The following is a 12,588-nucleotide window of genomic DNA, read 5'->3' on the forward strand; positions in this document are numbered from 1 at the left end:
GTCGTTAATGTACCTGCCTCGACCACTTCCTCCGGCAGCTCCTTCCACAGACGGACCACCCGTATCACTCTAAACCTTTCCTATCCGTGTCCCTGTCCGAGTGTCGTTAATGTACCTGCCCCGACCACTTCCTTTGGGAACTCCTTCCACAGACGGACCACCCGTATCCCTCTAAACCTTTCCTGTCCTTGTCCCTGTCCGAGTGTCGTTAATGTACCTGCTCGACCACTTCCTCCAGCAGCTCCTTCCACAGATGGACAACCCGTATCCCTCTAAAACTTTCCTATCCGTGTCCCTGTCCGAGTGCCGTTAATGCACCTGCCTCAACCACTTCCTCCGGCAGCTCCTTCCACAGACGGACCACCCGTATCCCTCTGAACCTTTCCTATCCGTGTCCCTGTCCGCGTGTCTTTAATGTACCTGCCTCGACCACTTCCTCCGGCAGCTCCTTCCACAGACGGATCAGCCGTATCCCCCTAAATCTTTCTTATCCATGCCCCTGTCCGAGTGTCGTTAATTTACCTGCCTCGACCACTTCCGCTGGCAGCTCCTTCCACAGACGGACCACCCTCTGTGTGAAAAGTTTCCCCTCGGGTCCCTATTAAAAGTCTTAAACCAGTGCCCTCTGGTTCAAGATTCCCCGACCCTGGGGAACAGTCTGTGCACATTCTCCCTATCTGTGCCTCCTCGTGGTTCTACACCCCTCTGTAAGGCCCCCCTACGCTCCAGGGAATGAAGTCCCCACCTGCCCGACCTCTCTCTGTAACTCAGCCCCTCGAGTCCCGGTAACACCCTCGTAAAGCCTCGTGAGCTCCCGCCTCCGGTACACGGTGCCCTGTCCGGCGATGGCGGTGATGCCAAACGCCGCCTTCACCGCCTCGTCTGACTGTGACCCCGCTTCCAGGGAACCATAAATCGAGGATAATCTAGGAATCTAGGAATAATGGTGCATAGTTCCCTGAAGGTGAAATCTCTTGTGGATAGGGTGCTGAAGAAAGCTTTTGGTATACTGGCCTTTATAAATCAGAGCATTGAGTACAGGATTTGTGATGTAATGTTAAAATTGTACAAGACATTGGTGAGGCCGAATTTGGAGTATTGTGTACAGTCACCGAATTATAGGAAAGATGTCAATAAAATAGAGAAAGTACAGAGGAGATTTACTAGAATGTTACCTGGGTTTCAGCACCTAAGTTACAGGGAAAGGTTGAACAAGTTAGGTCTTTATTCTTTGGAGCGAAGAAGGTTGAGGTATTTAAAATTATGAGGGGGATAGATAGAGTTGACATGGATAGGCTTTTTTCCATTGAGAACAGGGGAGATTCAAACAAGAGGACATGAGTTGAGAGTTGGGAGCAAAAGTTTAAGGGTAACACGAGGGGGAATTTCTTTACTCAGAGAGTGGTAGCTGTGTGGAACGAGCTTCCAGTAGAAGTGGTAAAGGCGGGTTCGGTATTGTCACTTAAAGTAAAATTGGATAGGTATATGGACAGGAAAGGAACGGAGGGTTGTGGGCTGAGTGCGGGTCGGTGGGAGGAGGTGAGAGTAAGCGTTCGGCACGGACTAGAAGGGCCGAGATGGCCTGTTTCCGTGCTGTAATGGTTATATGGTTAACAACCAAAACATGGCGCGTTCGTTCAATCGAAGGCTAAAGTTCTGCCTCCTTCACCCCTCTCCGTCTCTCACCCTGTCCATGTCTCACCCTCTGTGCCTCTGCCCCCTCCTCTGTTTTCCACCTTTCTCTCCCCTCCCTGTCCGACCTCTCTCATCACTCTCCCCCATCTGATTCTCATGCCTCTCCCTCTATCAACTGTCCTTTGCCACCTCTCTTCTTTCTCCCCCTTCCCTACCCCCATCTCTCTCCCACCCACCTTCACTATTCCTCACCCATTGCCCCCCGCTCTTCCTCCCGGTCTGGTTCTCCCAACCTCCGCCTACCCCAATACCCACTCTCACTCTCCCCTCTCTCTTCCCCGGCCATCTCCACCCATGCCGCTTCCTCCCTGTCTCTCTCTGTCTCTCACCTCTTACCCCATTTTTCTCTCTCTCTCCCCCTCTCCACTCCTCTCTTTCCGTCTGGCTCTCTCCCCCCTCCCATGCTCCCTCCGCCAAACCCCGAATCTCGCAGAGGTTTGTCAGCGGGATCACGGTGATCTTGCTGGTCAACTGCCTGATCTCGCTGGTGATGTCCGTCCTCACGGCCATCGCCAACTGCAGGGACCTCGCGTGCTGCGCCACACAGCCTCCGGTGGTGAGTGGGATCTTCCTGTGCACGGGGGTTGTGTGTGTGGGCGGCGAGGGATGGGGCATGGGTATAAGAGGTGGGGGAGGTGAACACCGTGTGGAGGGAGCAAGAGAGCGGGAGGGGTAGAGAGAGATGGAGGCAGAAAAGGAATAAGAGGGCGCGGAGAGGGGTGGAGAGAGGAGGATAGGGTGGGGAGGGGGTGGAGAGAGGAGGATGGGGGAGAGAGGTGGAGGATAGGGTGGGGAGAGGGGTGGAGGGTAGGGTGGGGAGAGGAGGATAGGGTGGGAAGAGGGGTGGAGAGAGGATAGGGTGGGAAGAGGGGGTGGAGAGAGGAGGATAGGGTGTATTAAGGATAGGGTGGGAGGGGGTGGAGAGGGTGCGGAGAGGGGTGGAGGGAGGAGGATAGGGTGGAGAGAGGGGTGGAGAGAGGAGGATAGGGTGGATTAAGGATACGGTGGGAGGGGTGGAGAGGGTGCGGAGAGGGGTGGAGAGAGGATAGGGTGGAGAGAGGAGGATAGGGTGGAGAGAGGGGTAGAGAGAGGAGGATACGGTAAGGAGGGGGGTGGAGAGAGGAGGATAGTGTGGAGAGGGGAGGAGAGAGGAGGATAGGGTGGGGAGGGGGGTGGAGATAGGGTGCGGAGAGGGGTGGAGAGAGGAGGATAGGGTAAGGAGGGGGGTGGAGAGAGGAGGATAGTGTGGAGAGGGGAGGAGAGAGGAGGATAGGGTGGGGAGGGGGTGGAGATAGGGTGCGGAGAGGGGTGGAGAGAGGAGGATAGGGTGGGGAGGGGGTGGAGAGAGGAGGATAGGGGGAGAGAGGTGGAGGATAGGGTGGGGAGAGGGGTGGAGAGGAGGATAGGGTGGGGAGAGGGGTGGAGGGTAGGGTGGGGAGAGGAGGATAGGGTGGGAAGAGGGGTGGAGAGAGGATAGGGTGGGGAGAGAGGTGGAGAGAGAAGGATAGGGTGGGAAGAGGGGTGGAGAGAGGAGGATAGGGTGGAGAGAGGAGGATAGGGTGGAGAGAGGGGTGGAGAGAGGAGGATAGGGTGGATTAAGGATAGGGTGGGAGGGGGTGGAGAGGGTGCGGAGAGGTGTGGAGAGAGGAGGATAGGGTGGAGAGAGGAGGATAGGGTGGAGAGAGGGGTGGAGAGAGGAGGATAGGGTAAGGAGGGGGGTGGAGAGAGGAGGATAGTGTGGAGAGGGGAGGAGAGAGGAGGATAGGGTGGGGAGGGGGTGGAGATAGGGTGCGGAGAGGGGTGGAGAGAGGAGGATAGGGTAAGGAGGGGGGTGGAGAGAGGAGGATAGTGTGGAGAGGGGAGGAGAGAGGAGGATAGGGTGGGGAGGGGGTGGAGATAGGGTGCGGAGAGGGGTGGAGAGAGGAGGATAGGGTAAGGAGGGGGGTGGAGAGAGGAGGATAGTGTGGAGAGGGGAGGAGAGAGGAGGATAGGGTGGGGAGGGGGTGGAGAGAGGAGGATAGGGGGAGAGAGGTGGAGGATAGGGTGGGGAGAGGGGTGGAGAGGAGGATAGGGTGGGGAGAGGGGTGGAGGGTAGGGTGGGGAGAGGAGGATAGGGTGGGAAGAGGGGTGGAGAGAGGATAGGGTGGGGAGAGAGGTGGAGAGAGAAGGATAGGGTGGGAAGAGGGGTGGAGAGAGGAGGATAGGGTGGATTAAGGATAGGGTGGGAGGGGGTGGAGAGGGTGCGGAGAGGGGTGGAGAGAGGAGGATAGGGTGGAGAGAGGAGGATAGGGTGGAGAGAGGGGTGGAGAGAGGAGGATAGGGTGGATTAAGGATAGGGTGGGAGGGGGTGGAGAGGGTGCGGAGAGGGGTGGAGAGAGGAGGATAGGGTGGAGAGAGGAGGATAGGGTGGAGAGAGGGGGTGGAGAGAGGAGGATAGGGTAAGGAGGGGGGTGGAGAGAGGAGGATAGTGTGGAGAGGGGAGGAGAGAGGAGGATAGGGTGGGGAGGGGGTGGAGATAGGGTGCGGAGAGGGGTGGAGAGAGGAGGATAGGGTAAGGAGGGGGGTGGAGAGAGGAGGATAGTGTGGAGAGGGGAGGAGAGAGGAGGATAGGGTGGGGAGGGGTGGAGAGAGGAGGATAGAGTGGATAGAGGAGAGGGTGGGGAGGGGTGGAGAGGATAGTGTGGGGAGGGGTGGAGAGAGGAGGATAGCATGGGGAGAGGGGTGGAGAGAGGATAGGGTGGAGAGAGGGGAGGAGAGAGGAGGATAGCATGGGGAGAGTGGTGGAGAGAGGTAGGGTGTAGAGAGGGGAGGAGAGAGGATGATAGGGTGGGGAGGGGGTGGAGAGGATAGTGTGGGGAGAGGGGTGGAGAGAGGATAGCGTGGGGAGAGGGGTGGAGAGAGGAGGATAGAGTGGGAAGAGGGGTGGGGGAGAGGAGGATAGGGTGGGAATAGGGGTGGAGAGAGGAGGGTAGGGTGGATTAAGGATAGAGTGGGAGGGGGTGGAGATAGGGTGCGGAGAGGGGTGGAGAGAGGAGGATAGGGTGGAGAGAGGGGTGGAGAGAGGAGGATAGTGTGGAGAGGAGTGGAGAGAGGAGGATAGAGTGGATAGAGGATAGGGTAGGAGGGGGTGGAAGGGTGCGTAAGGGGTGGAGAGAGGAGGATAGGGTGGGGAGAGAGGGGTGGAGAGAGGAGGATAGCATGGGGAGAGGGGTGGAGAGAGGATAGGGTGGAGAGAGGGGTGGAGAGAGGAGGAGAGGGTGGGGAGGGGGTGGAGAGGATAGTGTGGGGAGAGGGGTGGAGAGAGGAGGATAGCATGGGGAGAGGGGTGGAGAGAGGATAGGGTGGAGAGAGGGGAGGAGAGAGGAGGATAGCATGAGGAGAGGGGTGGAGAGAGGATAGGGTGGGGAGAGGGGTGGAGAGAGGAGGATAGAGTGGGAAGAGGGGTGGGGAGAGGAGGATAGGGTGGGGAGGGGGTGGAGAGAGGATAGGGTGGGAATAGGGGTGGAGGAGGGTAGGGTGGGGAGAGGAGGATAGGGTGGGAAGAGGGGTGGAGAGAGGAGGATAGGGTGGGAATAGGGGTGGAGAGAGGAGGGTAGGGTGGGGAGAGGAGGATATGGTGGGAAGAGGGGTGGAGAGAGGAGGGTAGGGTGGGGAGAGGAGGATAGGGTGGGAATAGGGGTGTAGGGTGGGGAGAGGAGGATAGGGTGGGGTGGAGAGAGTATAGGGTGGGGAGAGGGGAGGAGAGAGGAGGATAGGATGGGGAGGGGAGGAGAGAGGAGGATAGGGTGGGGAGAGCGGTAGAGAGAGGAGGATAGGTGGGGAGAGAGAGGTGGGGAAGTGATGGAGAGAGAAGAGGGGACAGAGGGGACTGAGAGAGGCTGAGGGAGTGGGTCTCATCTCTCCTCACCTTCTTTCTCCTCTCCCCTCCTCAATCTGATCCCTCCCTCTCCCCCACCCTGCAGAAAATGGTGGTGATTCACGCCAACCATCCCGCACCGCCAGTCCTCGCCTCCATTTTCTCCGGCAAGCCGGCGCTCGCTCCTGCCTTTGACGGGCTCCAGTGACGACACGTCCCCCTACTCCACCGGACAGACTGAACGATTCGGGCCGAGCGATCTGAGGCTCAGCCCGAAAGAAAAGTCAAAGCAGGACTTTCAAGACTGAGGAGGGGAGAGGAGGATAACGGTGCTGGCCTCTTCCCGGAGTCACATTCCTCCCCCCGTGGGAACCCCCCAGTTCTTGCTCCCCTGTTACGAGCCGCCCTGTCCCACCCTCGGCTCCCGTCTCCCCTGAAACACTGCGCTCTCTGTCCCCTCTATCACCGCCCATCCCACCATGGCTGGCGGCCATTTTGTGATGTTTACCATTGACAACCGCTCTCCCCGCATCATAGAATGGGGCAAACCCTTTTCCTCACCTTCCACTCACTTCCCTCCCTGTTTATTCAATCTCATCTCCTCATCCCTCCTCTCTTTCCCCTCGGTGCCCGATCTCCTGACTCTCCATTTAACCTTCTGCCGACAGCCATTGTGTGACAGTGTCAGACCCTCCTTCCCACTCCCTCACACTCACCATCTTGTCACCCTCCTTCCCATCCCATCACTCGCAAACCCCTTCCTTCCCTCCCCTCGCTCTCCTCCCCCCGCCATCTCGATGCTCTGCATCGTATGCTGGCTGGGGCTGCCATTTTGCGATGCCAGTCTTCACCTCTCCTCATCGCCCTCTTTCTCTCTCTCTGTTACCCGGTGAGACACTCCCCTACTCACCCCGTCACTCCTGACACCCTCCCCTCTCTGGCCCCTTGCCCTTTCTCCCGTCATCCACCACATCCTGAGTGGTGAACATTTTCTGATGGGAAATTCTGCTCCCTCATCCACTCCCTTCCCTCCGTCGTTGAGTGAGTCGCTTCCCTCTCCCTCTGTTGGGACACTCAACTCTCCGTCTCATCAGCCCTGGCCGCGTCCCCGACCCCCCTCCCCGCTCCCCCTTGTCTCCGAACACGCCCCCTTTCTTGCAGTTCGTCTTATTTGTGAAGGAAATGGTCACCACCCATTGATCCTCCACTATTGAAAACGTCACTCCCCACCCTGTCCAATCAGAGCACTCCCCCGCTCCCCCTTGTCTCCGAACACGCCCCCTTTCTTGCAGTTCGTCTTATTTGTGAAGGCAATGGTCACCACCCATTGATCCTCCACTATTGAAAACGTCATTCCCCACCCTGTCCAATCAGACCACTCCCCCGCGCCCCCTTGTCTCCGAACACGCCCCCTTTCTTGCAGTTCGTCTTATTTGTGAAGGAAATGGTCACCACCCATTGATCCTCCACTATTGGAAACGTCACTCACCCACACTGTCCAATCAGACCACTCCCTCCCGTCCCATTACATCCTCTCCCTCCCCGTCCCATCAGTCCCGCTCCCTTCCTGTCGTTTCACTCCTCCTCACCCCGTCTCTATCTTCTCCATGTCGGCCACCAGTTTGTGACAGGAACTTCTGCCCCTTCCCTTTCCGTCCCCTTTTCAGTCAGTGACTTCGCCACGCTCACAGTTTCATCAGTCCACTCCTCGTCCCATCACTCCTCTTCCTCCCAAACCCCTCACCCTCCTCACCAAAACCCTCATGTATATGTGTATGTGTGAATATCTCAGATATATACATTAGATTATTCAACGACAAAATTATTGGACTTAAAACATATGTACAACGCCCAAGACAATATAAAACACAAATTAAAATACTGTTATTACAATCAATAACACACTCGATCCCGGGATTGTATCCATGGGCACCGAATATTCCTTCGCCATATATTCTGTCTGTCACAGTGGCCATTGTAACTCAGAGTCCCACTCCATCCCTGGCGGCCACATCAACCAAGGATTCGCCCATTTTAAATCAGCGCGTCCCTCGCTCTCTTGTGCTCACTTCTACCAAAACCACCACTCCCTCCCCAGCGGCCATTTCAAGTGAAGCGTCGGACATCCCATCTCACCCGGAAGTTCCGGGTCAAAAATAGGGGTCAAAAATAATGACAGTGTTGCTCGATGCACTGTTTGCAACAGACTTTTCTGTTGCTCATGGTGGATTAAATCACTGATGAGTGTAACAGTTGTCATTCATTCAATAGCACAGCTAACGCTATTTAAACTAGCTGGCTGGCCGCTAAGGAGCTACTCTATTGCAGACATCCCACCTCTCCCGGGAGTTCCGGGAGACTCCCGCAAATTGATGGTGCCTGCTTCCCTGAAATGAGATTTTGCAGGGTGGGATTAATTGAGTGATGGAATGGTGCAGACGGAGCTTCACTGTGTGTTTGGCATTGCAAGTGTGTGTTGGGAGGGTGTGGAGGGAGATTCACTCTGTGTCTGAGACCAGGAGTGTGTTTGATGGGACGGTATGGAGGGAGATCCACTCTGTGTCTGACCCCGGGTGTGTGTGATGGGATAGTTTTGAGGAAGATTCACTGTGTCTGACCCCGGGAGTGTGTGATGTGATGGTGTGGAGGAAGCTTCATTCTGTGTCTGACCCTGACAGTGTATAATGGCATGCGGTGGAGGGAGCTTCACTCCGTGTGTAATGTCGGTATTCCATCCCCAATCCGTCTCGTACTCGGGGCCTCAGTGGTTTACAATATACTTTAATGATTTAGATGAAGGGATTAAAAGTAACATTAGCAAATTTGCTGATGACACAAAGCTGGGTGGCTGTGTGAATTGTCAGCAGGATGTTATGAGAATGCAGGTTGGGTGAGTGGGCAAATGTATGGCTGATGCAGTTTAATATGGATAAATGTGAGGTTATTCGGTGGCAAGAACAGGAAGACAGATTACTATCTAAATGGAGTCAAGTTAGGAAAAGGGGAAGTACAAAGAGATCTAGGTGTTCTTGTACATCAGTCCGTGAAAGCGATCATGCAGGTACAGCAGGCAGTAAAGAAAGCTAATGGCATGCTCGCTTTTATAACAAGAGGAATTGAGTATAGGAGTAAAGAGGTCCTTCTGCAGCTGTACAGGCCCCTGGTGAGACCCCACCAGGAATATTGTGTGCAGTTTTGGTCTCAAAATTTGAGGAAGGACATTCTTGCTATTGAGCGTACGTTCACAAGGTTCATTCCCGGAATGGTGAAACTGTCATATGTTGAAAGATTGGAGTGACTGGGCTTGTATACTCTGGAATTTAGAAGAATAAGAGGGGATCTGATTGAAACAGATAAGATTATTAAGGGATTGGACACATTGGAGGCAGGAAGCATGTTCCCGCTGATGGGTGAGTCCAGAACTAGAGGCCACAGTTTAAGAATAAGGGGTAGGCCATTTAGAACAGAGATGCGGAAAAACTTTTTCACCCAGAGAGTGGTGGATTTGTGGAATGCTCTACCCGGACTCTGCCAGTCCGAGCTCTCTCAGCCTGGAGCTGAGACGCTACTGTGTCAGTGTGAGGAGCTCCGACCCACTGTTGCAGTGCACAGGGTGCGGGGGGCAGCAGAAACCTCAAATAAAACTCGAGTCCGGCACCAGGACAGGAAGTTACAGGTTTATTTATTTCATCATGACAAATGTAAATGAAACAATGTGTGAGCTGCTGACGTGCGGGAATAAATAAGCTGCTCCCGACTCACTCACAGTCACACACAATTAACTGACCGGCGACAAGGAGTGACCGGTTGAATAATCAGTCCCGTTTCTCACCGTCACTCTGCATCGGGGAACCGATGATTATAAAATCACACTTCAGGGCCGTGTCCGGGATCGCTGCAGATCCAGGGTCACTGCCGAGGGATTTGTCCATTTAACATCATTATATCGGCCAGGCTGCCGAATGCACCGTCCTCAGCAAAGGGGGCAAAAGGATTCTCTCCCGGGATCATCCCCCCCACCCCGGGACACCGGTGTCCCAGACTGAGCCCCGGACCCCGGGCTCTTCCTGTCCGGGTAATTCCCCGGGGAGTCACGTCGGTGTCTCGTACACGCACTTCCGGCGGAAGCTGTCCCGCCGGACAACAGGCGGAAACACGTCACTGCGGGACCGCTGCGAGCGACGCACACAGCGCGAGGCCCGAGCCGGGTCCGTTAAAACCGTTGAAAGTTGAACCAGGCACGCGGCCGTTAAAGGTAAGGGCGGGAGTTAAAGGGGAGGGCGGGGAGTCGGCCAAATGCCCCCATCTCGCGGGCGGGGATGTTCACACATTCAGATGTTCACAGATCCACTCTCAGTCCGGGTCTGACTTCCTGTAGAGATCTCAGTTCCTTCCTCCCGGTCTCACTGAACCGATTCACCACATTCAGATGTTCACAGATCCACTCTCAGTCCGGGTCTGGGTTCCTGCAGAGATCTCAGTTCCTTCATCCCGGTCTCACTGAACCGATTCAGCACATTCAGATGTTCACAGATCCACTCTCAGTCCGGGTCTGGGTTCCTGTAGAGATCTCAGTTCCTTCATCCCGGTCTCACTGAACCGATTCACCACATTCAGATGTTCACAAATCCACCATCAGTCCGGGTCTGGGTTCCTGCAGAGATCTCAGTTCCTTCATCCCGGTCTCACTGAACCGATTCACCACATTCAGATGTTCACAGATCCACTCTCAGTCCGGGTCTGGGTTCCTGTAGAGATCTCAGTTCCTTCCTCCCGGTCTCAGTGAACCGATTGTACTCCAGCCTGAAACAGATGGGAGAATAAAGATGAAATAAACAGATCACACAACAGTGTCAGTAACGGGGGACCGGGGTTAATGTTTCAACAACACTCACAGACAAATATCACCAGAAAACCCGCGGATCCGCTGATATTTTATCACATTGAACATTAACACAAACACTCACCGGATCCGCTTCAGATTCGGGAGGGTCAATATGAGGCGGCGGAGAGTGGGGTGAGATCGGTCTGTCAGAGAGTTGTATCTCAGGTTCAGCCAAGTCAGTGATGGGTTTGTACTGACAGCGGAGACGAGATCCTCGGCACCAGAATCTGTGAGACCGACATTCCTCAGCCTGGAGATGAGAGAGAGTGAGGGTGAAGGACACAGAGAGACAGGAGACGGTACAAATCCCCAGTGTTTATCAGTAACACAATTACTGATCACATTAATGTTCAGTGTCAGACACCCAGTGACTGTAAACACAATCTCCCACAGTCTGGTACTTACACCAGTTTCTGTATTTTACACTTCGGTTTCCTCAGAGCCGCAGACACCAGTTTCACTCCTGAATCTCCCAGTTTATTATAACTCAGGTTCAGCTCCGTCAGAATTGGGTTTGTAATGAGAGCGGAGGCGAGATCCTCGGCACCACAATCTGTGATACCGACACTGTCCAGCCTGGAGATGAGAGAGAGTGAGGGTGAAGGACACGGAGAGACAGGAGACAGTACAAATCCCCAGTGTTTATCAGTAACACAATTGCTGATCACATTAATGTTCAGTGTCAGACACCCAGTGACTGTAACCACAATCTCCCACAGTCTGGTACTTACCCCAGTTTCTGTATTTTACACTCCGGGTTCCTCAGAGCCGCAGACACCAGTTTCACTCCTGAATCTCCCAGCTTATTATCACTCAGGTTCAGCTCTGTAAGTGTACGGTTTGCACTGAGAGTGGAGGCGAAATCCTCGGCACCAGAACCTGTGAGACCGACCTTCCTCAGCCTGGAGATGAGAGAGAGTGAGGGTGAAGGACACAGAGAGACAGGAGACGATACAAATCCCCAGTGTTTATCAGTAACACAATTACTGATCACATTAATGTTCTGTGTCAGACACCCAGTGACTGTAAACACAATCTCCCTCAGCCTGGAGATGAGAGAGAGTGAGGGTGAAGGACACAGAGAGACAGGAGACGGTACAAATCCCCAGTGCTTATCAGTAACACAATTACTGATATTTTCTTCAGCACGACTGGGCAAGTCGGCCAGTGAGAACAGCGAGAAGAGTTTAAAAGGAAGACAGATTTACAGAGCGAGTGTCAGAGGAGCGGGAGATAGAGTAGGAAGGCTTTGGCTCAACGGGGCTTCGGCGATAAAGGGTCGAGGCGAGGTAGGTTATCTGTTTACAATACAGACAGAGAGTATGTGTGTGAGGCTGGGTTTCTGTGCTCAGTGTCAGATGTGGGAGATCCTGGATACTCTCAGCCTCCTGGACGGCAACATCTGCACCCGGTGTGTCGAGCTGCAGCTCCTTACAGACCAAGTTAGGGAACTGGAGATACAGCTCGATGACCTTTGTCTGGTCAGGGAGAGCGAGGAGGTGATAGAGAGGCGTTACAGGCAGGTGGTCACATGCAGTTGATAGAGAAGGGAGGCACTCAGTCCGTTGGTTTGAGATGTGTCTATTTTAATGCAAGGAGTATGATGAATAAAACGGATGAGCTTCGAGTGTGGATCAGCTCTTGGAGCTATGATCTGGTGGCCATTACAGAGACTTGGATGGCTCAGGTGCTGGAACGGCTACTTCAAGTGTCAGGATTTAATTGTTTCAGAAAGGACAGGGAGGGAGGGAGGGAAAAGAGGTGGGGACGTGGCACTGTTGATCAGAGATAGTGTCACGGCTACAGAAAAGGAGGACATTATGGAGGGGCTGTCTACGGCGTCTCTGTGGGTGGAAGTTAGGAACAGGAAGGGGTCAATAACTCTACTGGGTGTTTTGTATAGGGTACCCAACAGTAACAGGGACATCGAGGAGCAGATAGAGAGACCGATTCTGGAAAGGAGTTTTAATAACAGAGTTGTTGAGGTGTGAGATTCTAACTTCCCAAACATTGATTGACAGCTGTCTAGAGTGAGGGGTTTAGATGGGGTGGGGTTTGTTAGGTGTTTTCAGGAAGGTTCCTTGACGCAATATGTAGATAAGCCTACAAGAGGAGAGGCTGTACTTGATCTGCTATTGAGAAATGAACCTGG

The 12,588-nt window shown here is 54.3% G+C and overlaps 1 protein-coding gene and 1 long non-coding RNA gene across 5 annotated transcripts in view; one reads left to right on the top strand and one right to left on the bottom strand.

Annotated features, from left to right (window-relative positions):
• Positions 1-9,216: 9,216 nt before the first annotated feature.
• The window catches only part of LOC132387728 (NACHT, LRR and PYD domains-containing protein 3-like), a 331,928-nt gene continuing 328,556 nt past the window's right edge, over positions 9,217-12,588 (bottom strand). For all 4 annotated transcript variants that reach the window (XM_059960087.1, XM_059960088.1, XM_059960089.1 and 1 more), the window contains 4 exons: positions 11,168-11,338; positions 10,842-11,012; positions 10,519-10,686; positions 9,217-10,354 (listed from right to left, as the gene is read on the bottom strand). In XM_059960087.1, coding sequence (XP_059816070.1) covers positions 10,267-10,354; positions 10,519-10,686; positions 10,842-11,012; positions 11,168-11,338 — 598 coding nt within the window. In that variant the 3' untranslated portion in view covers positions 9,217-10,266. The remainder of the gene's footprint in view (positions 10,355-10,518; positions 10,687-10,841; positions 11,013-11,167; positions 11,339-12,588) is intronic.
• LOC132387730 (uncharacterized) overlaps positions 9,680-12,588 on the top strand; it is a 29,721-nt gene continuing 26,812 nt past the window's right edge. Inside the window, exons 1-2 of the long non-coding RNA XR_009510004.1 lie at positions 9,680-9,806; positions 11,583-11,725. This is a non-coding gene — a long non-coding RNA (uncharacterized LOC132387730). The remainder of the gene's footprint in view (positions 9,807-11,582; positions 11,726-12,588) is intronic.

The sequence above is a fragment of the Hypanus sabinus genome, unplaced genomic scaffold (genome assembly GCF_030144855.1).
Source record: "Hypanus sabinus isolate sHypSab1 unplaced genomic scaffold, sHypSab1.hap1 scaffold_214, whole genome shotgun sequence".
Lineage (NCBI taxonomy): Eukaryota > Metazoa > Chordata > Chondrichthyes > Myliobatiformes > Dasyatidae > Hypanus > Hypanus sabinus.